The sequence below is a fragment of the Coccidioides immitis genome (assembly GCF_000149335.2).
Source record: "Coccidioides immitis RS genomic scaffold supercont3.3, whole genome shotgun sequence".
Lineage (NCBI taxonomy): Eukaryota > Fungi > Ascomycota > Eurotiomycetes > Onygenales > Onygenaceae > Coccidioides > Coccidioides immitis.
In genome coordinates, this window is record NW_004504308.1 from 3,167,410 (window position 1) to 3,192,778 (window position 25,369).

Below are 25,369 nucleotides of genomic sequence, written 5' to 3' on the forward strand. Positions count from 1 at the left end.
TGAGCGGAGTGAAAGGATGGAATGGACTAAAGCGAGCCGGAGTGGAATTGGCTTTCTCCGCCCATGGACGTTGGTGCTGACTTTCCAGTTTTACGGTACTGGCGTGGCTTTTCTGGTTACATGTCTAGTTGTGCTTTATTTCCCTTTCCTTTGACCCGGTTTTATCTGGTGTCGGTCTCAGTCTCTTAGTTTTCTTTCCTTTGGGTCTGTACAATATGCCGGCGGTTCTTCTACCGGGCTAAACTCGTTCTTGTCTCCATCTAGTCCAGCATGGTCCAAAAGCGGGATTGGTTTGCACGTCTGTCTCATTTCGGTTTCCTTTTGTAGTTCTGGGACTTCTATTTTGTTCTCTGCAAAGGCTATGGGACGATCATTGCATGCAGGCGGTGTTGTTTCCAAGGAGGCTCTGCAACCGATTTCCTAATATGGCAGCGCTCGTGACTTGAGGAGGGGTTAATGGGAATTCCCTCCCAGTCACTCTCACGTTCTCTCATGCCATGCGAGTATCTAGCTTTCCTTGAATCTCTTGAACTTACCCTGGAGCCTAGCATCATCATCATTAGTATCCAGGAAGCTTCTCCAATCTTCCTTTCCAGACACAATGCCTGCCTCAGATGCCAGCGGCAGTTTTGACGAAGACGTAAGCACTCAAACACTCAGTTCTTGTAGGGCAAGACAAGGCATTCGAGTTCCATTATTAACTTTTGATGCAATCGCGAGGACTTAGGAGAACTTCATTGTTGACATTGATGGCATTCAAGCACATGGTTTGTCAATCTTCGCAGGCAAAAGGCCGGCCCTCCCCTCCGCCCCGCGGCTAACTATTAGGTTTCAGGGATTGGTGCCTCTGACATCACAAAGTTGAAAGCCAACGGCTTTTATACAGTTGCTGTAAGTCGCAGAATGGTCCCTATTTTTCCGGGGAAGATGGCTGCAATGTTCCAGCTAACTGTTCTTCTGTAGTCCGTTCACGGCGCAACGCGCAGAACACTGCTGAAAATTAAGGGATTCAGTGAAGTTAAGGTGGAAAAGATCAAGGAGGCAATTCAGAAATGCCAGGTATGATCTCAAAACATTTCCGTAAGACACATAAACATGCAAGACTCAAAGATGCCTTAGCCCTCGGCTTCGGGTTTCATAACGGCAATGGAACTCGGCCATCAAAGAAAGAGGGTCGTCAGAATTTCCACTGGCAGTAAGCAATTTGACGCGATCCTCAACGGGTAAGAATGGAAAGAGTGTGCCTGGCCATAACGAAAGCTGACCCTCAGAAGCGGGTTCCAGAGCATGAGTATCAGCGAAGTCTATGGAGAATTTCGCTGCGGAAAAACGCAACTTTCGCACACAATGTCTGTTGTCGCTCAGCTGCCAAGAAGTATGGGCGGTGCTGAGGGAAAAGTTGCATATATTGACACAGAAGGGACATTCCGTCCGGAACGAGTCGGACAGATCGCTGAACGTTTTGGAGTCGATCCTGATTCCAGTCTAGAAAACATCGCGTATGCGAGGGCGTTAAACAGTGAGCACCAGTTGGAACTCTTGAATACTCTATCCAAAGAGTTTGCAGGCGGGGAATACCGTCTGCTCATTATTGACAGTATTATGAACTGTTTCCGGGTTGATTATTGCGGGCGTGGCGAGCTTGCAGATCGCCAGCAGAAACTCAACCAGTTTCTCATGAAACTGGCTCATATGGCTGAAGGTATGACCGTCAACGCACCAAGTAAATTGACCGAGTAAATACTCACGCACGATTAGAATTCAATGTCTGTGTTCTCATGGTAAATTCTCCCTAGCCCTAAAGTTGCTGATTGCCAAAACTCACACCACCCAGACGAATCAGGTGCAGAGTGATCCTGGAGCAAGCGCGTTATTTGCGGGTGCAGATGGCCGGAAGCCTGTTGGCGGCCATATATTGGCTCACGCCTCAACCACCCGGGTGTTTCTTCGCAAAGGGCGTGGGGAAGAAAGAGTCGCCAAAATCCAGGACTCTCCAGGTATGTCGCCTGAATCATGGATTTGGTATATAGGGCGCTCTGAAGTTGGATTGTCTGACCTTCTGATTCCTGGGCAGATTGTCCGGAACGGGAAGCGACGTACATTATCACAAACGGGGGTATAAATGACCCGGAGAAGGCATAGAAGGTTGACCCTTAGCTTTCTGAAAACCACTTTTCAGAGTCATTCGATCATCTTCAGAAGCAGACGCTTTTGCAATATTTGCTAATTAATTGTTGACGTACGGAGGGCTATGCATGGAATGCTGGAGTTTACGGGAGTAGAAGGCAAGATTTTCCGAGGTTAGAATTCACTTGCGGTCGCGTAAAATTTCCCTATTACATGAGCTTCAAAACTCATCTTTGAAAACACATTCGAAGATCGCAAGATCTTTCGTAATTCATTGATTTCCAAGATGGGCCGTGAGTATCCTTTAAGCCTATCTGGCTTTACAGTTCTTCCATTAGAGCTTCCACCGTTGCCTTCCCTGCCAAAGGCCGCAACCCATTTCCTCTACCTGCAACCACATCAGCCAAGAATCCCAGACCCTGATTCATCCCGCTCGCTGTTTCTCGTGAACGTCCCCATTACAGCTACGGAAGCTCATTTCAAACACTTCTTCGGTACCCAGCTGTGCGCTGGTCGGGTCGAGTCAGTGAGATTTCAAGATGTCCAGAGCACAAGCTCAGCTCCCGTCGTCAAACCAAGCGCTCAGTTGAGCAAAGGGAAAAAGCGCAAGAGGGAAACGGTCGAAGAACTGGAGCAAGAACTCAAATCCATACGGTTGCCGAAAACATGGGATCGAGAGCTTCAAAACCCCGGCGCGCATGCCGTTGTGGTATTTGTCGACAAGCCGAGCATGGAAGCGAGTTTGAAAGCTGCGAAAAAGGCCGCGAAGTCTAGAACGAAAATAGTATGGGGTCAAGGTATCGAGGATAAGTTGCCGCCTCTGGGATCACAGAGATACGAGCACCACAATCGTCTCAGATATCCGCCGAGAGAGGAGTTGAAACGTATAGCGAACGAATATATGCTCGTTTTTGACCGTCTCGAAGAGGCCCGTGCCCGCGAAGCTACTACGGGAGCACAAGTATCGGATGAAGACGGCTTTATCACAGTGGTCAAGGGACCGAAGCACAATCCCGATAGGGAGGATGAATTGAAGGCTCTGGCTGAGAAACAGAAAGAGAAGAATAAAGGTCTAGAAGACTTCTATCGGTTCCAGACGCGAGAGATGCGGAAGGAGAAGCAGAACGAACTGCTAAAGGGATTTGAGGAAGATAAAAAGAAGGTTGAAGAAATGAAGAAGAGGAGAGGAAAGATCAGGGTAAGTTCCATTTCTCTTTTGTGCTAGAATATCTGGAACTGATTGATACAGCCTGAGTGAGATGGGATCGAATATCTACTATCTCCACGCTTCCGCGACCCGTAGCCTGAGAATATCAAGTACAGGTGTGCATAAACAGCAGTCCAAGGACAACTATATTTTCGCTGGGTAAGTCATATGTCCTATGGTTTAATTCCAAGAGCACCAGCAAGATGAGTCCGCTGGGGCCATATGAACGAGTGGCTTCGCATAGTCATCTCGATGATTTGAACTCCAGTTTTCTCATTGACCAAAATCTTCTCTCAATTTCTCTGAATTGGTCTTATATGCTGCGTTTCTATAGTGAAACTTCCGCTGAAACACGACTAACTTGAACTTTCCGAGATACATAGAATCTTCCTCTCAGTGGTCCTCGGAGATACGTGTAACTGCGCAGGCCTACCCTTGTGACCACTGCAAGCAATTGACTCCGAGTATACTTCCGATTTGCGAGGCGATGGCAATCGATCGCCAAATACGTGGTCACGCGCATACGCACAAAGGCCAAAATTACCATAATGCTGGGATTCCTTCAAAGACAGGTGACCTTTTCAAATAGTGCCCGTAGCATTTGGCCTTCCACCCAGAAGTTTGTAGATACGATTGCATACTTGGGAGCCGAAGTATACCGATTTTCTACGGAATAGAAAAGGGAGTGGTGTGCCATTTGCTTTTACGTGGAGGACGATGGTCAGCTGCTCACCAAAAGGGTCAGAGTTATTTATGTATGTACATACATACAAGCAAGCAAGCAAGCATCTTAACAAGTCCCGTATAGCTTTGTAAATGAATCTGGTGTTGGGCGAGCTACAAATGGGATTTGCCGTAGTTATGGGTTTGGTCTTTTTGCGCTTTGACGTAACTGGCTGAACGAGTGGCGGAGAGAGTTCACACATCACAATCGCAGACAGTGATCAAGTCCTCCATCCGAAGAGTATTTAGATGCAATCGCCCTGCCTTCATCCTTCTTGGCTTTTCTCATCGACCTAGTCACGTATACCCTACCAGTTGCTACGTCAGATCCGCGAGGTACTCCGTCCAACCCCCTCCTCAACTCCTACCAGCGACATCATCACTTAGTTATTTTGAAGTCCAAGCTACCTTCATCACTACATTGGACAATATGTATACCCCTCCTCCGCAAGGCGGATTTTTCCCTTCCTCCCTCCCTTCTCCTGCTCCGTCGTCCGCGCTGTCGTCGGCCACGATCTCCCATTCGTTGCCTCAACAAAGGCACCATCCTCTTAAGCCCGGATCATCGAAGGAGACAGCGGTGATCAATTACGTGGATAGTCACATACTAGCGATCAACCGGCGACATGCGAAGAAGTTCAGCAGTTCCTTTTCAGGCGAGAAGGATGAGGACAGAGGATACGAACGATTCAGAGAAGTAGCGAAAGATATCGAAGGCATTGCAGATGTTCTATGGGTGAGCGGGACTCGTGAGTGACAATCTTTTCCTACCTAATCTCTATCTCTCTCAAACGTTTTGAATGTGAGAGGTATTGATTGCTTTTTGATTAGCATCCCTACAGACGCCCTATCTCATCTCCATAGCGGGCCTTTTAAACACGTATCTTCCAGACTACCCTTTCTCACCCAGGTCTACGTTCCGACTGGTAAGGAAGCTTGACGCGATGTTTGCTTCTTTGCTACAAGGCGAAGATGTTGAAACAGGGCAGCCCCTTCCGGGGTTTGAGACCAGGAGGAATCAGGTCTCCATGACGGAGAAAGTACGAATAAAGAGTATCGCAGAGAGCACGCGCATCACGATTCTAGATACGCAGGATCAGGGAGGTCCGTTGGAATTTGATATTGAGGATGAAGATGGCGATGGAAATGAGGCTAGGGATGATGATGGTGATTTTGGCACCGGCGAATTCGTCGCTGATTCGGGTCCAGGTAGATGGGAGATGGAGTCCGCAAAAGTCTATGAGAGGACTATACAGCTGCTGGGAGACGAGCTTGGGAAGCAGGGAGGGTTCTAATACCGGCGAAGGGTCGATAGGTCTCCTTGATATTTTGTTGTACTGTTCTGGGCCTTCGCTCTACCAGCCGAGACTCGAACGATTTTGGTCGCTCTTGACAGCCCGCCGATATGACGTGTGCTTATCTAATCAAGGATACCGTCACGTCATCGATGAACGGACGAATGGCTCCGCTGGGCGATTCGAGCAGCGCGTTCTTTGGGAATTCTGGAAGCTAAAAAAAGAGGTACAAGATTCTATTATTATGTGTCCTGCTACATGCAGGTACGTGTTTTGGCGGAATTCAGCCATCGGGGAGGGGGTTGCGTCTGGGGAGGAGAAAGGGTAGTTCAATGGAATTGGATGTTTTGGGAGGAGGGGTAGTTTGGCTGAGGGCAAGGCCTTTCAGTGGAAGCCGCCAAGCGGAGGGTGACCGCTAATCCCTGCGAGCTCCGCCAGCATGGCCCTTGGCCATTGCTTGCATATCGCGAGTGCTGGGAAGGGCGATCATTGGCTAATTTTTCAGATCCACGAGGTTCCGTTCAGATTAATTTTCGTCATTAAAAAGCCCTTCACAGAGCGAGAGAACGACTGAGCGCCGTATTCAGCGCGGCAACCACGCGTCGTGCTGTTTCTCTCGTACAGCGTATGTAATGTTTTAAAACATATTGCCCAATCAGATGCCCCGACGCCTACAGAGTGTGGCTATGCGCGGGTGAGATACACTCGCGTGACCGTAATACCGTCGACACGGTGAGCCCTATGCGTAATTATTCCTCCGCAGAAAAGTACCGAGAACTGCCAGGCACAAGCAAAGGAGGAAAATACCTGTTGGGCCGAGATAAAACGAATCCAGCGCCTTTTTTTTTCACCAGCTTCATTGGCCTGGCCTGAATTGATTTTGGCCATTTTTAGCACAGGTGGCGCCTGTGAGGTCACCACGCCTGTCCCCTTTTTTTATTTTTATTTTTTATTTTTATTTGTTTTTCGTCGGAGACCTTCTTAACGGCGGATGCCTGTTCTTTCAACGACCGCCTGCGTGTTCGGGCGATACGAGCGCGTTCGTTACCTGAGACTGAGATCTTGGAATCGCTGAGACCGAATTTAACCTTGCGCGCGGGTGCAAAACCCCTCGTTCTCTTTCCAGAGACATTCTTTGGTACCCTTAGTAATTTTTCTCCGCTCTTGGGATAGGTTTCGCCTCTTTCTGGTACCCTCTTTTGATCACTCAAGAGAACCTACGGCCATGGTAGACGGAATTTAATAATTGTAGTGGACGGAGCAAAGAGGGTGTGATCGTAGCAAGGAAAAGTCTGGTTCCTCATCTTCGCTCTTCTGAGGCTATTTTTTTCCCTTCCTCCCCTCTTCCTCTCCTCTTCCTTTTTCTTTTTACTTTTTTTTTTTTTTCCCTTCCCTTTTTTTTATCTCTTATCCCACCAACTCCGAGTTTTATCAACCAACCCCTCCCTTCTCGCTCTGCTTCTTTTTTATCGCTCCTCGTTGTTCCTTTTTCCCTTTCTTGCGTGTTTCGTTCGCGACGGGTTCAAGGTTCTCTAGCCTGCGTGTCTTGCTCGTGTCCCCCTTCTTGCGCGCAACTTGTGGGAGTTCCAAAATCTTCGGGTTCCTTTTTGCAGCCATTCCAACCGACCGTTCCGATTTGAATCTGCAAGGTATCTTCCTGCATTTTGTTTGCCATTTAAAGGCTTGGTGAGTGGCTTTATTTTGATAGCAGCATCTTTCTTTGTTTATTCTTTTTATTTTTTTTTTATTATATTTTTTTTTAAAGAAAGTCACTCTGTTGTTTTTGCGGATTCTGTTTGTTCGGTTTTTATACTTGCGCCCGCCTGTCGGGCTGGACTGTTTCGAAAGGTTTATAAGGACAATCGATCTACACCATTGCCGCCCTTGATAGTCGAGCACGCCTCAAAACCGGGTTGACACTCCTGTTGGCCAGACTGGCGTGTGATGCAGCGAATTGCAGGATCTTCTCATCTTTTTAAAGTCTCCCGCATCCTGCTCCTCTTTAGTCAGTGTCGCCACCTACAGCCGTGCCTAAAGCGCTTGAACCCTTTGAAATGTGACTTGCTCCCTGCTCTCGCATTACAGCCTTAAGCATCATCATCAGCCAGGTATACCTTGATATGAGAATCGCAACTGAGGCTGTTGACAAAGGATAGTGCTGGCAGGCGCCGGTGGGCGACTGGCTAAGAGAACAACACAAGTGTAAAAAGAATATATTGTCGTCATGGATCTCCCATCAGCGACTCATTGAGTCTAGTGGGATTGCCCCAATTCAGCACAGGACCTGAACCCCCACGCCGAACATAATGCGCAGCAAGATGCAAAACCAACCGGACTAGCAGGCCTTTATTGCATTGTTGCTGCATATGGTGCATTGGTGTGCAAGACTACAGAAACTTCCCACCTGTTGTGATTCCCAACTTGTTTTGTCCAGGACACTATTAGTTAGGGTGTCTTTTCGGCACGCTACCGTGTTTTTTCTCCATCCTGCTTGGCGCACCTGCTGACCTCTTCAAATCCACATCCTCACTCTCAAACCACATCGCCCACATTTCTTCATCTTCCCTTTTCACCCTTCTCTCACTCTTGTTCGGCGGGTTTCTTTCCGGTTGTCGCTGTAACATCATTTGCTTTCATTTCCCATTCACTTTCCGTCTGATCTTTTCTTTGTTCACCTTCTGACTTTGACTACGTCATTGCGATTCTAATTTTTAACTGTCAATTAACCTCCTGTCATTTCAGTCACTTCTGATCTTGCTTCCTTCATTAGGTGCATTTCCATCTTTCATTTTTTTTCCCTTTTTATTCTCCTTTTTGTTGTCGCTCATGTTAGATGTTTTCAGCCAGGTGAACTGTTGCTAACAGTGATGATTTCTGCAACAGACACGCGAGTCTCTCTTCGTCGTCAACCTGGGTATCCTCAGCCTCGTGTTTGTTCCCGTCTTTCCTTAACGACCCTACGATTTAAGTCGCAACGGCCGTATTTGCAGCATATCGCACCTTGCAAGGCTTTTACTCTGAAGGTGAGTCGACTTGAATTATTGTTCACCGGACGCGATCGTACAATTAGGGCCTTAGCTCTGTCGGCTATCGCACAACTTCTCTCGAGAACGGACGCGAATATTTGATGTCGCCCCAATTGGCTACGCCATTCAAACCCACTCGCTGAGCTACTCGAGTTGCTAACTATTTTGGGAACCCTGTAGGTCCATCACGGTTTTTCCTTGACGATTTCTTGAAAAGTATCTAGACGGTATATTTCGTTGCATATCGGAAGAACTTGATCATTATCCTGTAGCCATGTCGTTCCAGAATTTCGATACTTTTCAGAATCAGCACGGCGCTGCCGAGTCGCCTGCCAATCCTGCGGGTCCTGCTCCTCCTGCCGACCAAACCATGACGGGTCAGCCGGATGCTACTGCTCCTGGTTTCCAAGGCCCTGCTCCAGGTGAAGCTTCCGCTGCGCCCGGTGGACAGCAATCTGGTGAAGGCAAGACCACTCTCTGGTAAGTCTAACAACATTTACTCGTCTTCTTCAACTTAACACGTCGACTCTAACGCCGCATTTATAGGATGGGTGAGCTTGAGCCATGGATTGATGAGAACTTCATCCGCAATATCTGGTATCAGATGGGCGAACAGGTTAACGTGAAGATGATTCGTGACAAGTTCTCTGGGTATGTTCTTTTATCTTCTGGCCCCAGCTTGGCAGGGCTGTATCTGATCCAGGCATACGTTTAGGAGCAACGCCGGATACTGTTTCGTCGATTTCGCGACCCCTGCGGCAGCTGCTAAGGCTTTGTCGGTTAACGGAACTCCTATGCCCAACACCAATCGCCCATTCAAGCTCAACTGGGCCACCGGTGGTGGTTTGTCCGACAGGTCGTGAGTTCCTCCCAGTAGAGATTTTTGGTTTTCTTTTTGCTAATATCTATCCTAGTCGTGAGGATCGCACCCCCGAATATTCCATCTTCGTCGGTGATCTTGGTCCCGAGGTTAACGAATACGTCTTGGTTTCCCTTTTCCAAAGTCGCTTCCCATCTTGCAAGTCCGCTAAGATTATGACCGACCCAATCAGCGGCATGTCTCGCGGTTATGGATTTGTTAGATTCTCCGACGAGACCGATCAGCAGCGTGCTCTTACTGAAATGCAGGGTGTGTACTGTGGCAACCGTCCCATGCGCATCTCCACTGCGACTCCCAAGAATAAGGGTCCTTCTGGTGCTCCTGGCCAGATGGGTATGCCCGGTGCCCCTCCCGCTGGCATGTATCCACCTGCGATGGGAGGTCCACCGATGGGCTACTATGGCGCTCCGCAGCCGATGAATCAGTTCACTGATCCTAACAACACCACTGTCTTCGTTGGCGGTTTGTCTGGCTATGTCACTGAAGACGAACTTCGCTCCTTCTTCCAAGGCTTCGGAGAGATCACCTACGTCAAGATTCCCCCAGGCAAGGGTTGCGGCTTCGTACAGTTCGTTCAACGTCATGCTGCAGAGATGGCCATCAACCAGATGCAAGGCTACCCGATTGGCAACTCCCGTGTCAGACTTAGCTGGGGTCGGTCTCAGAACAACTCCGGGCCAGCTGGCACACCCTATCGCCCTGCACCACCCCCACCCATCTATCCATCCATGGGCATGCCGCCATCCCACCAATACGGTGGCGGGTTTGCGCCAATGAAGGTAAAGTCTTCGAAGCCCTGCGATTCTTCCATACTGGACAATTGACTGACTGGTTAGAAGTGAGAGCGTTTCGTCTTCGTTTAAGCACCAGCAGGAGTTCTGCGTCTCTTTGAAAGATGGGTCCATGTGTCAACATTTAGTTTAAGGTCTTTCTTCAATTTTAACAAGGCTCTGCTTTACGGCTCTTGATGGGCGTTTTTCTCCTGTGCTTGGCACTTAATGTACTCGTGAAACGTTTCTTTGCGGATTCAGCCTTTGCCTCTTTTTTCCCTTCACTATTCTTGAAGTGTTTTCCCAGTTTGCAATTCCTACTATTATTTTCTTCTTTACCCTTTCAAATTGATTCAGCACTGTCATGCCTCCTAGTTGTGTTGCTTCGTTTTCCCAGGATTCTGGAATGCGACATGTCCAATTTATTTAAGCTTCGGTACTACTCCTATTCCAATTCTCTCGGTCGCACCCTTGGGTTGGCAGTCTGCAAAAAGTTTTCTTCATTTCTCATGTCACGGAACAGCCAAAATTGAAATGTTTTTCTGCTTTGCTCCGCCCAAGATTGTCTATTTCCCCCCCAGCTTTCTTGCTAAACTGTTACGTGTACAACACCGTCAGCCATTATGTTTTCACTTTTTCTGACTTTCGTCAACAATGGCCCGTTTTCCAGTCGCCTTTTTTTTTCTTCCCTACGAATGTGATGCTCTCGCTGTGTACGCTGTTACCACGCAAGCTTTGACGCTCGGTTCCCTTTGTTTCGTAAACTGATCTGACGCTCGTTTTAACATCTTTACTTTTTTTTTTCTCTTCTTTGGCCGCCTCCAAACGGTGCGTCCTTTTTTCTCATATGAGTATGTGACTTTAGGCTTCTAGCCCAGCGCGGTTCTTCATACATCCTTTGTCTGCTACTTCCAATGGACTTCTTCCTTTTCTTTTCTTAACTGGATTTGGTACTTTGAAGCGGCATCGTATCTCATGGAGTTCTCCAACTGCAGCTTTCCTTTTCTGAAAATTGGTGAGGTGATATTCCCCCCTCCCCAATTTGGTGGTTGAATTGTATTCTGCAGTCTGCGCAGCGGCTCATTCGAACCCTTTTCCTATGGTACTCGACTATTATCTGCCATTTTCTTTGTAGCGTCTCATGGATTTGGCTGCTTAATTTTTATTTTATTTTATTTTATTTTTTTTTCGGTTCGATATAATGAGCTTGTACGATATTGCGGACGACCTTGAGTATGGCGATACCGGATTAGGTACGGACTAGCCACTGAAGATTCGGAATGGAATACCCAGTTTGTCCGTTCGTGATTATTACCTGGTAATTCAATTACACAATATCAGTTAACAGAGGATTGAAGCGACGGTGTCCCTGGCTGCACGACTCAGTACTCACCTAACTATATACCTAGTGATTAGAGTGTTATTATGCTAATATTATAAAAGGTCAGTCGAAGAAAATAAAGTACCAATTATCCAATAAATTAAATGTTTTGAGATTTAGATATTGAGGCCTCTAAATTAGCAATTGGTATAGGAAATGGTGGTTGCCGTATGCTGAAACAGCTAGTTACACTAAAAGCAGCTTGCGGCTCAGGCTGTCCAAGGCGCCCAGTACGGAGTACAGCAAGCTCAATATCAAGAATTCGACAAGGCTGATAGGCGAGGCAGTGAAATACAAGGCACATTAAAATTTGTCCGTACTTAAAATGAACGGGCAAAACGTCCCAGGCGCCAGAAAAAGATTTCTCACATCTACTGCCAGCTGTGGCGCATATAAGGACAGACATCTCTCCCATCCATACCGCATGTGTTATTTCTTTTGTATACCAGGTTATCGTTTTCGTCAAAACCAAGAATCGAGGTTATCGAGATGAAGACGCTCCGTTTTGGGCAATCAGGACGCACCTCAGTGTTGAAACCCCGACGCGAGTGGCAGTACGTTGAAATTTGGGATGAGTTCGTATGTTAACGGCTTGTAATTTGGTCGGGGAACTATTCAGCTAAGAGTTGAGCGCCCGATAGAACAGCCCTGCTGGTTTCAGCTCCAGTGAGAAATTCTTGAGCGAGGAAGAATTGCTGCAATGGGTATCTCCTAAGGCCCTCCCTTTTTTTTGGGCCAATCTGCCGACTGACACCACTAACTACCCACTGCAGCCTCGTGAAGCTCGGCCAAAGGCAACTCTCAGGGTCCTGTACGCTGAGAAGCATCCTCCAACTGACGACACACACTGATTAGCGTAAAGGTTCAGCCCGGCGTCTCCAGATGGTGAGCCTCCGGCTTTAGGAGCAATTCCACGGCGCACTCTACAGAGTATAACCCGTGCCTGGAACCTCCCCTCCTTGACCTATCTTGCCGATTCGAGGGAAATGTCAGTCTGTTATACAGCAAAGGCCGTGGCTCAGATCGATCGTGTCTCCGGTTAGCGAATGTTCCTCGCCCTGGACGCACGAGAATATGTTAATAGTATGTAGGGCTGGTATTGCGGAATAACCACGGTGGGCATTGGTTCTACTGCCTTGCAATGAGCTACAATGGAGAGACACGGGAAACATGTGCTCTAATCATCGGACTTCACAATAATTCGATCCAATCTCTCAAAATGTGGCTTAAAGACTGGTCTGTCCATGATTCTAAGCCTACGCATCCGCTCTTTCTGCCGTCCGTACTCATCGAGGAATCATTGTTAAGAATTTCAAATTCTCTACAACTACATCGCGATAAAGTATGGGAAGTTGAAAATGATACGGGCCTACATTATCGCAACACCGATCCAGATCATCCCAACAGATCCGAGGCCTTGGATTTGGACAGAACTATAAGGAAACTGACCGTTCTTCCAGGGGCAATATCTCATATAGAATTTATCTGTCAAACACAGCTCCGGTTCTTAGAAACACTAGCTCAGTGGTCAACGGCTGCTTATGCAGTTACTACGGCTGAACGCGACCTATACTGGGCCTCAATGATCGAAAAACTGGACCTGATGAAAAGCAGCTTCACACACTTCCTTGGCGCTGCAGAGTACACCCACAAGCGCATACAAGCTCAGACACAGACGGTAGATAAGAAAATTCCTATTGTTTAATCTGACAATGTTTCTAATCATGACTGCAGATCTACACGTTGCTCGGACAGCGAGATAACCATCTCAACCGATCCATTGCCGAGAGCCAGAGGCGTGACAGCATGGATATGCGGATAATTGCTGTGGTCACACTTTTGTTCCTACCCGGAATGTTCACCGCCGTGAGTGTTCGGCGCCATCGAAACACCAGTTGCCCCCAGTTACATCAAAGTATTGCCAGAACTCGATACTGATTATTTCTGCTTCATTTTGCAGACGCTATGTAGCACCACCTTTTTCAACTTCCAAGTTGGCCAGGAGCAAAAAGTCCTGTCCTCTTGGATCTGGATCTATGGCGTGGCCACCGTCCTCTTGACCCTTCTTGTATTGGGAGGCTGGGTCTATTGGACGCATGGAGAGGGCCGGAAACATCAATACCAGAAAAAACTTCGCCTTGGGCATGGCAATGAGATGCATGATGCTTCCCCCAGCCCTGATAGCCAGCAAGGGGATATGTTGGCGTTTCACTGGAAGGGAGCCTAGGAGGCTTGCTTGGAAAAGAAGTCTCTGGGATCGACGGGAGCTGTTTTGGATAGATGTAATTGTGTATGTCTCGCTCGACGGACTCACGGCATCCTTTGCCGTAAAAATCCAAGTAGGGCGTCTGTGACAGAGACAGCGGCTCTCAGAAAACCAGGAAAGAACGACAACAGGCCAGCCAAGGCTTACTGAGCAGAGTCGCTTTGCTCAACACCCTAGAAAAGATCATGGAGAAAGTCATGGGAAAGAGAACCTCGAAAATGGCGGAAAAAGAAATACGTTACTCCTTGAGGCCCATATGGGAGGAAGGGAAAAAAGTTTCAATAGAACATCTGCCAGCCGACTTAAAACAACCCTTTCTACTGCTGGCCAGCCCCTCCAGCTATTCTCTTCATAGTAGAGAGGGTTATCCCCTTCTTTGGACCTGTCCAACACCAATTTTGCAGTCAAACTTGAATTCCAAGACTGCTCCAAAGTTAAGCCTCGAAACAATTGGGGATGTCCGCGTGAAGTTCTCCAACCTCCTCATTCAGTATGTCATCGACATGTTCCCGGTATTCCGTTGAGATGGCGAAACTGCTTGTGTTTTACAGCCGGGGAGTGTGTTGGATGCAGAATAGGGCAATCTTTTGAACTCCCATATTAGCCAACGATCAATGTCAATGGGTTAAATGCTGGTTAGCAAAAATAGCTAGGCCCAAACATAAAAATAAAAAGTAAAGGTAAAGGTAGAAAATCCAATAAAGTAGCTAAAGTATTTTCATAAGAAATTTCTCTCAATAGAGTAAGCAAGAGAGAGGCAAACTTACTGGTAGGCATCTCATTTAGAAAGCTTCTGTCCCGTCCTTTCTCCTGCACAGTAACATTCATCTTGGACTTGCTTGACATCCACCATAATCTCTCCCACATTGATATACCTTCTGGTCCAACATTTCAATATAACTTTACCAAGAGGAAGCTGCAGCGTGTTAGGAAAGATATCATCACAGAACAAGGCCTCCACTTCATGATCATCTTGATTGTGGTAAGGTTGATTTGTTGTGCAAATTCTCCTGCAAAACAGACCCCAAGGCAAGATTTCTGTTTGCACTGTTGATTCAATTCAACTTTCTAAGCCTGGGTGAAAGACATGGGAAGTCAGGAGTTTAACTAGTTAGTTATTAGTTAACTAGTTAACTAGGTACGGAGTACCCAGTAACTATTATGTAGCAGATCAGAACTTTACAAGAAAAGCAGCTCAGACAAGGACAGCAGAAGAGAACAGTTCTGACGAAAAAATAAAAATAAACAAGAGACATGAATATCAATATATAATGAGGATTTCAAGCTCAATGCTAGACTGTCAGATTTCAATCCAGTCAACAAAAAGTGTTACAAGAGAAAGCTGGCTTTCATCTAGAACGACGGCTTGTGCGATCAAATCAAGATGAGCAGGTATGAACAGTCTAGTTTAATATGTAGCAACTATCCAACTAACATGTATACATAGGCATAGCATACTACGCTACACATAATCATATATAACCATACAAATGGGGGTAGTCACAGTGTGGAGTTGTGGAAAGCGCGTAGTCCAACACGCATGGATGAGTTGCCTTGACAAGAAAGCACCTATTCCCCCCCCTTTGAGCTTTCCAGACAATATGTTTGAACCAAAAAGAAAGGAGAATTTGCGACGTCATTTGCATCCATTATTACTTCCTTCAATGAGCAGAAGAGGCGCATCCTGTTACCTTCCTATCTGAAACCAGAAGGCTTGATGGACGGCTGGCGGCTCTGCTGCGCTCTTGACGAACACACACACATTCTCCGCCCTTCATTCAACCTCCGCTCTCCATCGCCAGTCGTTGGCGAGTCTCATCGATGGTTCATCTGAATAGCTTTCCCTCGCTCGCTGTTTGCAGATCCTCTCCGTCTCCCCTCTTGTTGCTCGCTCCACGGACAGTCCGCTCTGGTATAGCTTCGAAAGATTAACACCATGCGCTACGAGAATTGGGACGTCCTCCTCTTTGCCGAGGGGTCGAGGGTGCCCATCCAGGAGTTTAGGACGCAGTGCTTCGTTACCAAAGACCGTGGTTCGTTTTCTCTGTTTCTGTTTCAGCTGTGAACCTTCAAGTTTTAGGTGCTAAGTTTTATATGGCGGAGTTTTTAGAATCTCCGTACTTGCAGACCCAAGCATTCATTAACCCGAGTCTTTTCTTTCCCCAGAATAACAACAGTCTTCAGGGTGGCCCTGGCCAGGTTCCAGTCCTCACCACTTTCATTCCAAGTCTTCCCCAGGACAACCCGTTTAGGGTCTCCATTCATAGCTGGGAGAGGCCTCGCCCCACCAGGGTTCTGGAGGGTGTGATGCAGCCGGATGACTCTGTCATGTATGAGGTGCGGATTTTCATTGATGGATTCTGCGTCTCGTAAGTAGAAGTCTCAACTGAAGCGGGTAGAGCTGGCATCATTGCTGAGAAACTTCAAGGGGAAGCCTTTTCAACCAAAAAGCTCATTGGCCTCATGTCGTCGGTAAGTGTTTTTCTATGGAAAAAATACCCAATGTCTGACTCCCAAGGCTGACGTGCATATAGAATGGAGTTCTCGTAAGTCCATGCAGGGCGTATTTGCACATATTGTATAACTTACTGACAGTTGGAGAGAATTGGACAAAAATGGAGACCAAGACTGCATTCGCTTCCCTCCCTTTCACGAAGAGATCCTGCGCCATACCCACTGGGACGCCGGGGAGATGTACGGCCGGATTAGGGTTGTTGTTGCAGAGGGGCTCACAAGACCCCATCGTTCTCCGCCTTTTGAACGAGTGAGGGATATTATCGTTTTCTCCTTTCAGCATGCCCCTCTAAGTAAGTAGCAGGATGGATGGAACGTCAAGTAAAATGTTCTCTATGCTTACCAGAGGAATAGATGTTCTAGAACACTCCAATATCGCTTGGCCAAATCCAGGAATGTGGCTCCAAGGCCCTCGTGCCTTTTTGCCGTATAGCGTTGGGGGAGAGAAGGCTTATGTTAAAGATGATGATGCGCATTCGCATTCACCAAGCCGTCAAGACACTCGGCCTACAATCGGTAACATAGATCCCGGCCAGGCTAACTTACCCTACCGACTTCAGGGGACTGCTGCCGTGCCATGGCAGCACAATCTTTGGCCCGAAGGCGATCTGGGATGGGTTGTCCCGACTCCCCCAATTGTGGATCCTTTTGTTGATCCCTACAGGAATTGTAGCAATAATCGCTCGACCTTGGATGACGTTTCGATGCCAGATTACGTGGCTTCGACTACAAGCAGCAGCCGAGCCATATCTAGTAACATGAGCTTTTCAAGGAACCAAGAACCTAGCGCACCAGCTCCGATTGATGACGAACAGTATAACCAGCTAATTGAGGCATTGAGTCCTAAAAAGGTTGTTAGTGGCGGTACATGTGCTCCTGCCAACACGCCAGTTTCGACTGCCCCGAAAAAGACCAAACTGTCGGCTACTGCGGAGACTCGCGTTAAGGCAACACGTTCTGGACCGCTGCAAGAGATTTCCCAGCCTGGTTCAAGGGTATCTTCTGCTTCCAGTGTTGTGTCTGATGCATCTTCTGGCGGAAAACTCCCTGGTAGCCTTCTTAGCCCCAGCCCAAATGCATTTGGCAAAGAAAAAGCCTTATCCCCGGCCTCTAGCAGAGATGGTTCTGTTTCACGCGGGACTCATTTGAAGCCGACACTTCCAGTTACTTCCTCGATTGATAGCAAAAGGAAAAGGTCACCAAAGACAGATAGAAAGAGCATTGATTCAACGTCATCGTTGTCACCAACCCCATCAAAAAAGATCTCTCGCCGAAAGGAGAAAGAAACACTAGAAAAGGAAAATTCTTCGGACCTGTCTGCCACAAGGGCTACCAGATTGTCGATCTCCGACGTCGAATAGAGTTGGATGCTTGGAATGAGGTTCAATGCCCGAACGAAGTGATGACGGTGCCGCACAGTTCTGGAGGGATGTAGCGTAAATTCTATCCAGGCGGTTATTTTGACGAGCCGAAAGCTGCTACAGGATAGAGTCAGGCAGATGTATAGAAAGCAACGTAGATCGATAAAGGAGTGAATCTTAGCCCACTAACGGGTTGGCTTTGTGATGAGAGGATTGCTAGGAAATCGCATCGATACGTCTGTGTATTGTATACATTATTGTTGTTGATAGCCATTAAACTAGCCAGCATGGAATTATGCATAATAGTCTAAGAAATTGTTCACAGTATCACTTTGGTGTCATGTCGCGAATGCCATTACAGGGTCCTTACCTAGGAAATTGGAGAAAAAGAAAAGGTTTCATTCAGTGGTGCCTGAATACGGAGTCTAGGAAGCTAAGTAGGAATGCTTGATTTGAGAAGAGAGCGCTGCTATCTGAAGGCTACGGAGGTACGTTGATACGAAGGATTCGAACAGAGATAAAGTGCGAGGGGTTTTAAATATGTATGTACTGTACCATAAGTAGGTTTTGGGATTCGAGAATGGATCTCGTGTGGGATGAGGAGAGACAAAAGACCTCCTGAATAGATACATACTTAGCTATGCCAGATGGAACATGACGAGAGAGAAGTTACTTCAGGCTTGGTTGAATGATATAACAGCGTTTCATAGTTAGGCATCATGATCTGTTTTGGTGATGATGGGATGGATGGATGGATGGATGGAGTGAGGCGAGATGAAAGGTTAGGTGATAGATAGAAAACACAGCATGCACCTAGGTATTTCACTCAAATCCAAGTATAATCAAATAATAATAAGGAACATGGTGAACCCCACAGAAAAAGGAATTTTGACAAAAGCAAAAAAAAAAAAAAAAAAAAAAAAAAAGGGGAAAAAAAAGAAAAATAGGGGGAAAGTGGTGCTTAGTGTCAAGGGAGTCAAAGAGGGACGATTGCGTTAAGAGTGCGAGAAACAGTCGCGCGCGCCGGACAAAATGAGGAAACATGTGGGAAAATCAAAATTCACTTGCTGTTTAAGGGGGGAAAAAAAAGAAAAGAAAAGAAAACGAGAAAAAAAGGAGCCGGCCGTATACGGGGAGTATAGCAAAAAAAGATAAGGATAAAACACGCCCTGCACCTTGTTACCACCATTCCACGCCCCCATCCAATCACCCACATCCAATTTATGGAAATCGCAGATAAACGATATAAATGAGGGCAGAGAAAAGAACCAAGAAGTAAACCCAGAGACAGAGCAGTGAGAAAAGCGGGAGAAGAGGGGGGAAGCAAAAGCAAAAGTAAAAGTCAAAAGCTCTTTTGTCGGTATCCTCAGTGTGATGATTGCCCTGTTGTATTCTAGAAGCGATATTAAAAGTGAAGACGATAAAGAAGAGAAAAAGGAGAAATGTAGAGAAGGTGAAGAGTAAACAACATCGGAAAGAAAATTCGCAGACGCCAGATTAGCTGAAACTCAACAAAGGAGTAGAAAACAATGAAAATAGAAAAATAAGCAAGTAACGCCGGTGAAAAGGAAGGAACACGGGTTTTACATTGTCTCTCCAGCTCCTGCTTCAACACCGTCGGCGGGATAGCTCAGACCGGGCTCGAAAGCAAATGTGGTTGGATCGTCGGTGTTGAGGAATGTGTCAAAGTCAAAATTTTCAAGGATATCAGGATTATCAAGGGTGGTGAAGTCGAGATTATAGTTATGGGTCTAAATGAAACATGTTAGATCACGGTTCGTTTACGAATCATGCAGAACTCGACTCACATCTGGGAGATTCATATCACCGAAAGGTAGGTTGGGATCCTGTTGAGGTTGCTGCTGCGGTTGGGATTGTTGCTGCTGAGGTTGTGGAGGTTGGGCCTGTGGTGCTTGTTGCGCCGGCTGAGGCGGTGGTTGTTGCCCGATAGCTTGCGGTGCTGGTGTTGGTTGCGGCGCATTAGCATTGGGGCCAGGTTTGTTGAATGAATTCGGATGCACAGGGGTGATTGGGGTCGATGGCGTAGGAGTTGGTGGTGGTTCCGCTTCGGATGACGGTGTTGCAGCCGTGTTTCCTGTATTTGCAGGGCCCTTGGCTTTTGTAGGACGCTAAAAATTCAGTCAGCATTGGAACGTAGCAATGGAGTATACGATATTAACCTTCATTACCTTTCTCGCATTGTCTTTGGTGTCTTTCTTCGTCTTTGGAGCTGGTTTGTTCGCTTGTTGTGGAGTCGGCGGTGCAACAGTGCCAGGTTGAGGAGAAGGTGGTTGAGCTCGACCACCTGCGCCCGCAGCAGGAGCTTGAGGTGGCGGCATTGCGTTTCGCTCTTGAGGAGTTCCACCAGGTGGACCTTGACCGGGCTGTTGCGGTTGCGGGATCATAGGTTGGCCTTGCGGGGTCTGTTGCCAGTTGCCGGCAGGCATTCTGTTCGCTGTCCCAGGCGGTTGCGGACGCGCCATCGCATCCATCGGTTGTGTCATTTGAGGACCACTGAACGCGGGATTCGAGCTTGGCGGCCGCATTCCGTTGGGGCCAACTACCCCTTCGGGTTTCATACTGAAAAACGCAGCTCCACCCATCTCAGGGGGCATTTGCCCGCCAGCGAAATTCATTGATGCAGGCGAGCCACGACTTTGGCCCATATTATCCCCAACATTTGGCGAACCGGGGAGACCAGTTTGAGGTAGCTTTGGCGTGCCTCTCTTCATCTGCTCATTTGGATTTGGAGATGCACCGGTTCTACTGCCCTGGGGAGAAGTTCCCGGAGCCAGATTCGGCTGAACCATTCCAGGCTGGCCATCAGCCCGGGCCATGTTATCTTGCTCCTGTCGAGCCATCATAAGTCGACGCTTATTTTGCTGTTCCAAGAGCATCAGCTGCATTTGATAATCTTGAAGCGCGTGGTTCCCACCACCAGCCTGTCCGCCGGGCGTTTGCATTCCGGGTCGCATCTGCGCCATCTGGCCGTTCGGTGCGTAGTAATCCTGCATCGGCAGCATTCCTTGACCGTCGTGTAGGGGCATGACTTCGCCTTGGTTTGGCATCACACCGGGATTCATTAAGCCGTTTGGCATACCCTGGTTATTCATAGCTGAGCGCGAGTGATGCATTGCCAGATTCTGATTATATACCTGGAGAGACTTTGCTTGTACCGATGGATTTTGTGCTTGCAGTGAATGGATTTGAGCCGGAGTCAGATTTCTTGGGTTGATCCCGTGCTGCATCAACAGATTATTGGTCTGTTGATTTGGCTGACCCGGCATTCCTTGTGACTGCGCGCGACCATTCGGTGTCATCTGTTGTCCATTAACCTGTGTTCCATCAAGGCGAGGTCGTTTCGACGGGGAGGGCGCATTCTCGACAGAGGAGGGTGACTGAGGGCGATGCCCATTCATTTCAATGTCCGAATGCTCGCGCTGCATCTGATGGTGCATCAGTTGAGCTTTATTTTGCTGCAGCTGCGCAAGTTGTTGTGGAGTCCTAGCAAAAGATGTAAGGTCAGCACATCGCAACGGCCTGGCTATCGACACAACATAGCATACATATTAGGAGCGTTTGCCTGCATTAATGACTTTTGCATATTCGTTCGCATCATGCCATTCCCCATTCTCATATTAAACTGACTGGGCATCATTTGAGAGTGGCGATAAAGCTGGTTTTGCTGGTGGTCACGGAGACGAAGAATGTTCTGTAAAATAGTTTATTAGCGAGAAGAAAAAGGCATGAAGCGTGTTCGACATACTTGTGTGTGCTGAAGATACTGCATCGCATCAGTGCTCTTTCCTTTCTTTCTCTGCGCCCAAAAGACATCCCAGAAGAGGTTAAACCAGTCAAAAAGGAAAGACGTTTGCTGCATATCTCCGTTCAGATTAGGCCGTGGAAGATCGTCGGGAATTTTTGGTTTTGCATCATCATTTGAATCTGTGACCATCGCATTTGGATCGACGCCATTAACTTCACCGTCGCGATGGCCGGATTTTGACGGTGCGGCTGTGTTCATCGGGACGTTGCTATCTTTGACGAGAGCTCTGGCGCAGTCGATATAGCCACGCTTGAGGAAGTAATCGTAGATGTAGGTGTTAAGCTGTACGACCATGGTGTGGTCCGGGGAGACGTTCGGATTGGCATTAGGGTCGCTACGGGGAGCGGAGGAGCCTGTGTTCATCATGGGGATGCCGCCCACTGGGCCTCCGGCGGGGTGCATCCCCTGCATGTTCATCTGGTTCATGACGGTATCGAGTTGGGCCAGTCACTTGGTGTTATAAACCAGCGAAGGATCTGACCTACTCCTACCCACGAAGCTGGGATAGATACTCCGGCGAGAAGCGACGGGAAGGAGGGGGGGGCCGATGGATGGAACTGAGGGGCTTGAGGAGAGCGGGACAGAAGCTTGCCGGGTCAACAACAAGAAGACGGCCAGAGAAGGTAAGAGGAAGGAAGGACGAAGCTACTCTGACAATAGCCCTGCTGCTTAGATCTCCCCTTTCTTGGGTCTGCGAGATGGCTGGGTGCAACTAGATCCAGCGACACCTGTTGACACTTGAAAGTTGAGTTCTTGTTGGAGATGGGGCGTTGGGGTGGCGAGTTGATTGAGTGTGGGCGAGCGAAGGGCACAACAACTTTAATAGGATGTCCCACGGGAATGACAAAGCTTGGAACCAACCGGTAACGAAGGAACGTACGGGTATAGATTCGGGCGGAAGAGCCTGATGTCGCGACGAGCGGGACGTAGGTTGGAACGGAAAGCGACAGTGGAAAGAAAGAAATAAATGATGGCAGATGCGGGCAGACAAGAGTGGGATATCAAAGCTAGGTGTTCTAGGGTTGTGGCCGGGAGGCGGGCTGGCGATGGCTGGAGGGAGGATGGAAACCTTGGATAGTCGACTGGAGCGCGTCAGTCATTTGAGATAACCACACGAAGATGGGCAACTAGCAAGACATGGTCGCCGTCTTCGCGATGGAAAAAGAAAAAAAAAAAAAAAAAAAAAGACGACGAAGAATAAAGAAGAGGATTGCGTGTGTTCGCGAAGAAAGTGTGTGGATGAAGTCGGCTGGCGGGTAGAGTTGCAGGGCGATTGATCCTCTGTTTCCAGTCGGGGGGGCGGAGAAAGTGGTGTGGTTGGGCGCTGGGATTTGCTTACCAGGCAAAAAAAAAAAGGGCAGCGAGGAGGGACCAGCAGATTGGGTTTGGCGTTTGGGTTTGCGGTGACTGTGGAATTTGACGGTTGAAGGAGAGGACTGGATGACGCCTCAACACGCTCGAACAGGCCAATTCACCCTAGACCCGTGAATACAGCAGCACGGCCTCGACGTTCATCTCTTCGTTCGCTTCCGACGCGATCACGGGCGAGCAGCGAGTTTGTTGAAGCGGAATCGGTGCGGCGCTGGGGGGAGAAATCGTCCATGATATTCTCTCGCTGGCTCGGGGAGGCTGCCAGCGGGAGGTCCTGCAGTTACGCCCGCCCGCCGCACTTTCTGTCACGGCACCCATCACGCGGCAGGGGGGCGGCGAAATTACCGTACCGCCGCATTCTTACCGGACCGCAAGTACGTATCTCCATGCCTACAGGAACAGTTGCCATCCTCTATGGTGAAGGCACCCTCTCCGGCTTCAGTCTACAGGGCTGCCGATGCCTGCTGTATCTACAATGTTGGCCGGTGTAGCTGTCCTCGCTGTGGGGTGGGAGAGAACACCAAACACACACAGAGAGAGAGTTGGGGTTGAAAAAAAGGGTCCCTTACTCAGGTCAAACCGGTTGATACACGGCCAAGACTTGCATGATTTCACAATACGGTGCACTGGTAACGCCATTACCTCCACTGGACACCCACTCCGGCTTCCGTGCATGTATGAGCATGTATGTTAGGTACACTCCCGTACGGATGGCGATAATCTCATTGCTTGAGCATGGAGGTTATTATGCTTAATCTCAGTACGCTGCGTCATTGGTGAAGTTGCCAGACAATTGATTTCTTCTCACAGTTCTTTGCTTGTGCAACCTCATCCCTTGCGGTGGATTGGAAGAACCGCCTGACTAGAGGCGGGGGGAAGTTTTGATGGGCTTCTTGATGGATTTCTGACTTTTTCTTTTTTTTTCCCTCTTTGTAACGGAAAATCATCTGCGAGAGAGATGCCCGACCGCCCGCGCTGATTGGTCGGGAAACCGACATGACAGGTCACGTGCCTCTGTCGCTCGCTCCTTAAGAAAGAAAAGGGCTCTCTTTCTATCTCTTTTTTTCTCTCTCTGTCTTTTTCTTTCCCGGCGACCGTTGATCGCAGCCGGAGGAGGAGTGCGTGTGTTGCAGAACAGCACCCCGCGCTGGCTCTAGGCGACATCAGGCGGCTAGGTTCGGGGACCAGGCTTCGCGAGATTTACTTTCCAGGGGAGGACATCCTCAAATTAGATCAACGGGGGGACAATGGGCGCCTAAGAGGAACATGCTGGCAGAAAAGAAAATCACGGCCCCCAAAAACTCCATGCACAATCTGATCGCGATCCAGTTCGCAGTATAATTCAACAGGGGAAATCTTCACCATTGCTTTATTTTGTCTTTTTTTTTTTTTTTTTTCCTTTTTTTTTCCTTTTTTTTTTTCTCTGTTTCTTTTTCTTTTTTCAACATCACTCATCGTCAGGCGGCATTTCGTCCTCAAGGTACCTCACCAGCGAGACCCGCATCTCTGTCGTATCGTTTCCGCGTAGAACATCACTCACAAAATGTGCCTCTACCTGCATTTGTACCTGCATCATAGTCATCTGTTTAGTGGAACTGCGAGCAAGCTTAGGCTGGAGAACATTTAGGGGCGCAATTACCATCTCCAATGCGCCTCTTAGCACGCCGCATAGAATGTTTGAATACCATAGTTCATCCTGTGCCCGTCCATCATCCGGTAGCTCCACAAAGTCCGCAAGTGGATTCTCATCAAAAACCAGAGAAAACTGCTTATTATCGCTAGTCCAATTCGTCACAGTAGGCGTGATGTTCAAAAATATTTTGAAGCCAACCTGTATATTTGCGCTCAAGGCAGATCTTTCAGCGTCGATCCTCATCCTAGGCAAGCTGGAGGCATTCTGACCTTGGAAATCATATCTGCGGTCTCTTTAAAATTTGAACATCTCCCCACGCTCGACTTTGCGAGAAAATCTTCAATCAGGCGCATTCCGATATTATATCCCATCTTGTCTAGTTGCCGGTTGACCTCGATGTAGTCATGGTCATAGTCGTTGCAGAGCTGCGCGACAATAGTGCCGTATGTCAGAGTGACCAGTTCCGCATTCACCTTGTCAACCTTCGTCCTATATCTTCAGTGAGTAATATGCTATCTGGACGTTGCATTGTTTGCGCGAGTATCCATCGGGCTGGATGGAAAGGGGTCTCAAGAACATAGGCGGCCCGGGATGGAAAGGATTCGCTTTTACTCACTTCCATATCCTGGATGGAAGCAAGAGTGTTAGCATCGATCCGAATAATAGTGGGTGGATTGTAGCATCGGGAAGATAAAGCCATACTCTTCTCCTATTCTGGCGGCTTTTGTGGCCGACATGATATTGACAGTATCAGGGATGAGGGGGGAAGGTCCAAGCTGTAAGTCTGCAATAGATCCCTGGGGAGGGAGTTGCCGATGGATGGTGTTGAGTTCTGAGTCAGGGATAGTGAAAGAATGCTGTGTCGGAGGAGAGAGTCCAAGAGTATGAGTTCAAATATGCTTATGTTCTTGAAATTAGAATACGATGATCAGACCCGCGTGCTGACCTGTGGAGCTGAGCTAAATTTAAGCGCTCCAGCCGCCGAGACG

At 48.1% G+C, this 25,369-nt stretch overlaps 10 protein-coding genes across 10 annotated transcripts; 7 read left to right on the plus strand and 3 right to left on the minus strand.

Annotated features, from left to right (window-relative positions):
- Nucleotides 1-601: 601 nt before the first annotated feature.
- CIMG_07759 (meiotic recombinase Dmc1) lies at nucleotides 602-2,142 on the plus strand (the record flags this gene model as incomplete). Its single annotated transcript, XM_001240595.2, has 9 exons — nucleotides 602-640; nucleotides 728-767; nucleotides 836-891; nucleotides 964-1,059; nucleotides 1,120-1,223; nucleotides 1,275-1,702; nucleotides 1,759-1,781; nucleotides 1,835-1,997; nucleotides 2,075-2,142. The coding sequence occupies 9 exons, from the start codon at nucleotides 602-604 to the stop codon at nucleotides 2,140-2,142; spliced, it is 1,017 nt and encodes a 338-aa protein (XP_001240596.2).
- Nucleotides 2,143-2,373: 231 nt separating this feature from the next.
- CIMG_12014 (meiotic recombination protein DMC1) lies at nucleotides 2,374-3,775 on the plus strand (the record flags this gene model as incomplete). The annotated part of the gene is made up of 3 exons (XM_012358534.1): nucleotides 2,374-3,325; nucleotides 3,387-3,493; nucleotides 3,718-3,775. Exons 1-3 carry the CDS (start codon nucleotides 2,414-2,416, stop codon nucleotides 3,773-3,775), a joined length of 1,077 nt encoding a protein of 358 aa, XP_012213957.1. The 5' UTR covers nucleotides 2,374-2,413.
- Nucleotides 3,776-4,285: 510 nt separating this feature from the next.
- Nucleotides 4,286-5,882, plus strand: CIMG_12013 (ribosomal RNA-processing protein 7). Its single transcript, XM_012358533.1, has 2 exons — nucleotides 4,286-4,806; nucleotides 4,889-5,882. The coding sequence occupies exons 1-2, from the start codon at nucleotides 4,488-4,490 to the stop codon at nucleotides 5,350-5,352; spliced, it is 783 nt and encodes a 260-aa protein (XP_012213956.1). The 5' UTR covers nucleotides 4,286-4,487; the 3' UTR covers nucleotides 5,353-5,882.
- Nucleotides 5,883-6,266: 384 nt separating this feature from the next.
- Nucleotides 6,267-6,969, minus strand: CIMG_07757 (uncharacterized protein; the record flags this gene model as incomplete). The annotated part of the gene is made up of 2 exons (XM_001240593.1): nucleotides 6,267-6,569; nucleotides 6,793-6,969. 2 exons carry the CDS (start codon nucleotides 6,967-6,969, stop codon nucleotides 6,267-6,269), a joined length of 480 nt encoding a protein of 159 aa, XP_001240594.1.
- A 1,640-nt stretch (nucleotides 6,970-8,609) lies between these two features.
- Nucleotides 8,610-11,305, plus strand: CIMG_07756 (mRNA binding post-transcriptional regulator). Its single transcript, XM_001240592.2, has 5 exons — nucleotides 8,610-8,858; nucleotides 8,925-9,029; nucleotides 9,094-9,237; nucleotides 9,293-10,037; nucleotides 10,098-11,305. The coding sequence occupies exons 1-5, from the start codon at nucleotides 8,653-8,655 to the stop codon at nucleotides 10,098-10,100; spliced, it is 1,203 nt and encodes a 400-aa protein (XP_001240593.2). The 5' UTR covers nucleotides 8,610-8,652; the 3' UTR covers nucleotides 10,101-11,305.
- Nucleotides 11,306-11,812: 507 nt separating this feature from the next.
- Nucleotides 11,813-14,105, plus strand: CIMG_07755 (uncharacterized protein). Its single transcript, XM_001240591.2, has 7 exons — nucleotides 11,813-11,988; nucleotides 12,051-12,113; nucleotides 12,183-12,220; nucleotides 12,272-12,447; nucleotides 12,501-13,087; nucleotides 13,144-13,275; nucleotides 13,370-14,105. The coding sequence occupies exons 1-7, from the start codon at nucleotides 11,899-11,901 to the stop codon at nucleotides 13,634-13,636; spliced, it is 1,353 nt and encodes a 450-aa protein (XP_001240592.2). The 5' UTR covers nucleotides 11,813-11,898; the 3' UTR covers nucleotides 13,637-14,105.
- Nucleotides 14,106-15,292: 1,187 nt separating this feature from the next.
- CIMG_07753 (uncharacterized protein) lies at nucleotides 15,293-17,837 on the plus strand. The gene is made up of 6 exons (XM_001240589.2): nucleotides 15,293-15,708; nucleotides 15,735-16,044; nucleotides 16,104-16,147; nucleotides 16,210-16,221; nucleotides 16,279-16,482; nucleotides 16,544-17,837. The coding sequence occupies exons 1-6, from the start codon at nucleotides 15,612-15,614 to the stop codon at nucleotides 17,548-17,550; spliced, it is 1,674 nt and encodes a 557-aa protein (XP_001240590.2). The 5' UTR covers nucleotides 15,293-15,611; the 3' UTR covers nucleotides 17,551-17,837.
- Nucleotides 17,838-18,801: 964 nt separating this feature from the next.
- CIMG_07752 (cAMP-dependent protein kinase pathway protein) lies at nucleotides 18,802-22,200 on the minus strand. Its single transcript, XM_001240588.2, has 5 exons — nucleotides 21,317-22,200; nucleotides 21,117-21,262; nucleotides 19,731-21,054; nucleotides 19,359-19,679; nucleotides 18,802-19,301 (listed from the first exon to the last, which is right to left on the minus strand). The coding sequence occupies exons 1-5, from the start codon at nucleotides 21,800-21,802 to the stop codon at nucleotides 19,134-19,136; spliced, it is 2,445 nt and encodes an 814-aa protein (XP_001240589.2). The 5' UTR covers nucleotides 21,803-22,200; the 3' UTR covers nucleotides 18,802-19,133.
- CIMG_13311 (uncharacterized protein) lies at nucleotides 21,924-23,144 on the plus strand (the record flags this gene model as incomplete). Its single annotated transcript, XM_004445109.1, has 3 exons — nucleotides 21,924-21,999; nucleotides 22,203-22,239; nucleotides 22,397-23,144. The coding sequence occupies 3 exons, from the start codon at nucleotides 21,924-21,926 to the stop codon at nucleotides 22,452-22,454; spliced, it is 171 nt and encodes a 56-aa protein (XP_004445166.1). The 3' UTR covers nucleotides 22,455-23,144.
- A 7-nt stretch (nucleotides 23,145-23,151) lies between these two features.
- Nucleotides 23,152-25,262, minus strand: CIMG_07751 (BET3 family protein). Its single transcript, XM_001240587.2, has 5 exons — nucleotides 25,083-25,262; nucleotides 24,997-25,005; nucleotides 24,650-24,869; nucleotides 24,387-24,578; nucleotides 23,152-24,314 (listed from the first exon to the last, which is right to left on the minus strand). The coding sequence occupies exons 1-5, from the start codon at nucleotides 25,115-25,117 to the stop codon at nucleotides 24,195-24,197; spliced, it is 576 nt and encodes a 191-aa protein (XP_001240588.2). The 5' UTR covers nucleotides 25,118-25,262; the 3' UTR covers nucleotides 23,152-24,194.
- Between the last annotated feature and the right edge of the window lie 107 nt (nucleotides 25,263-25,369).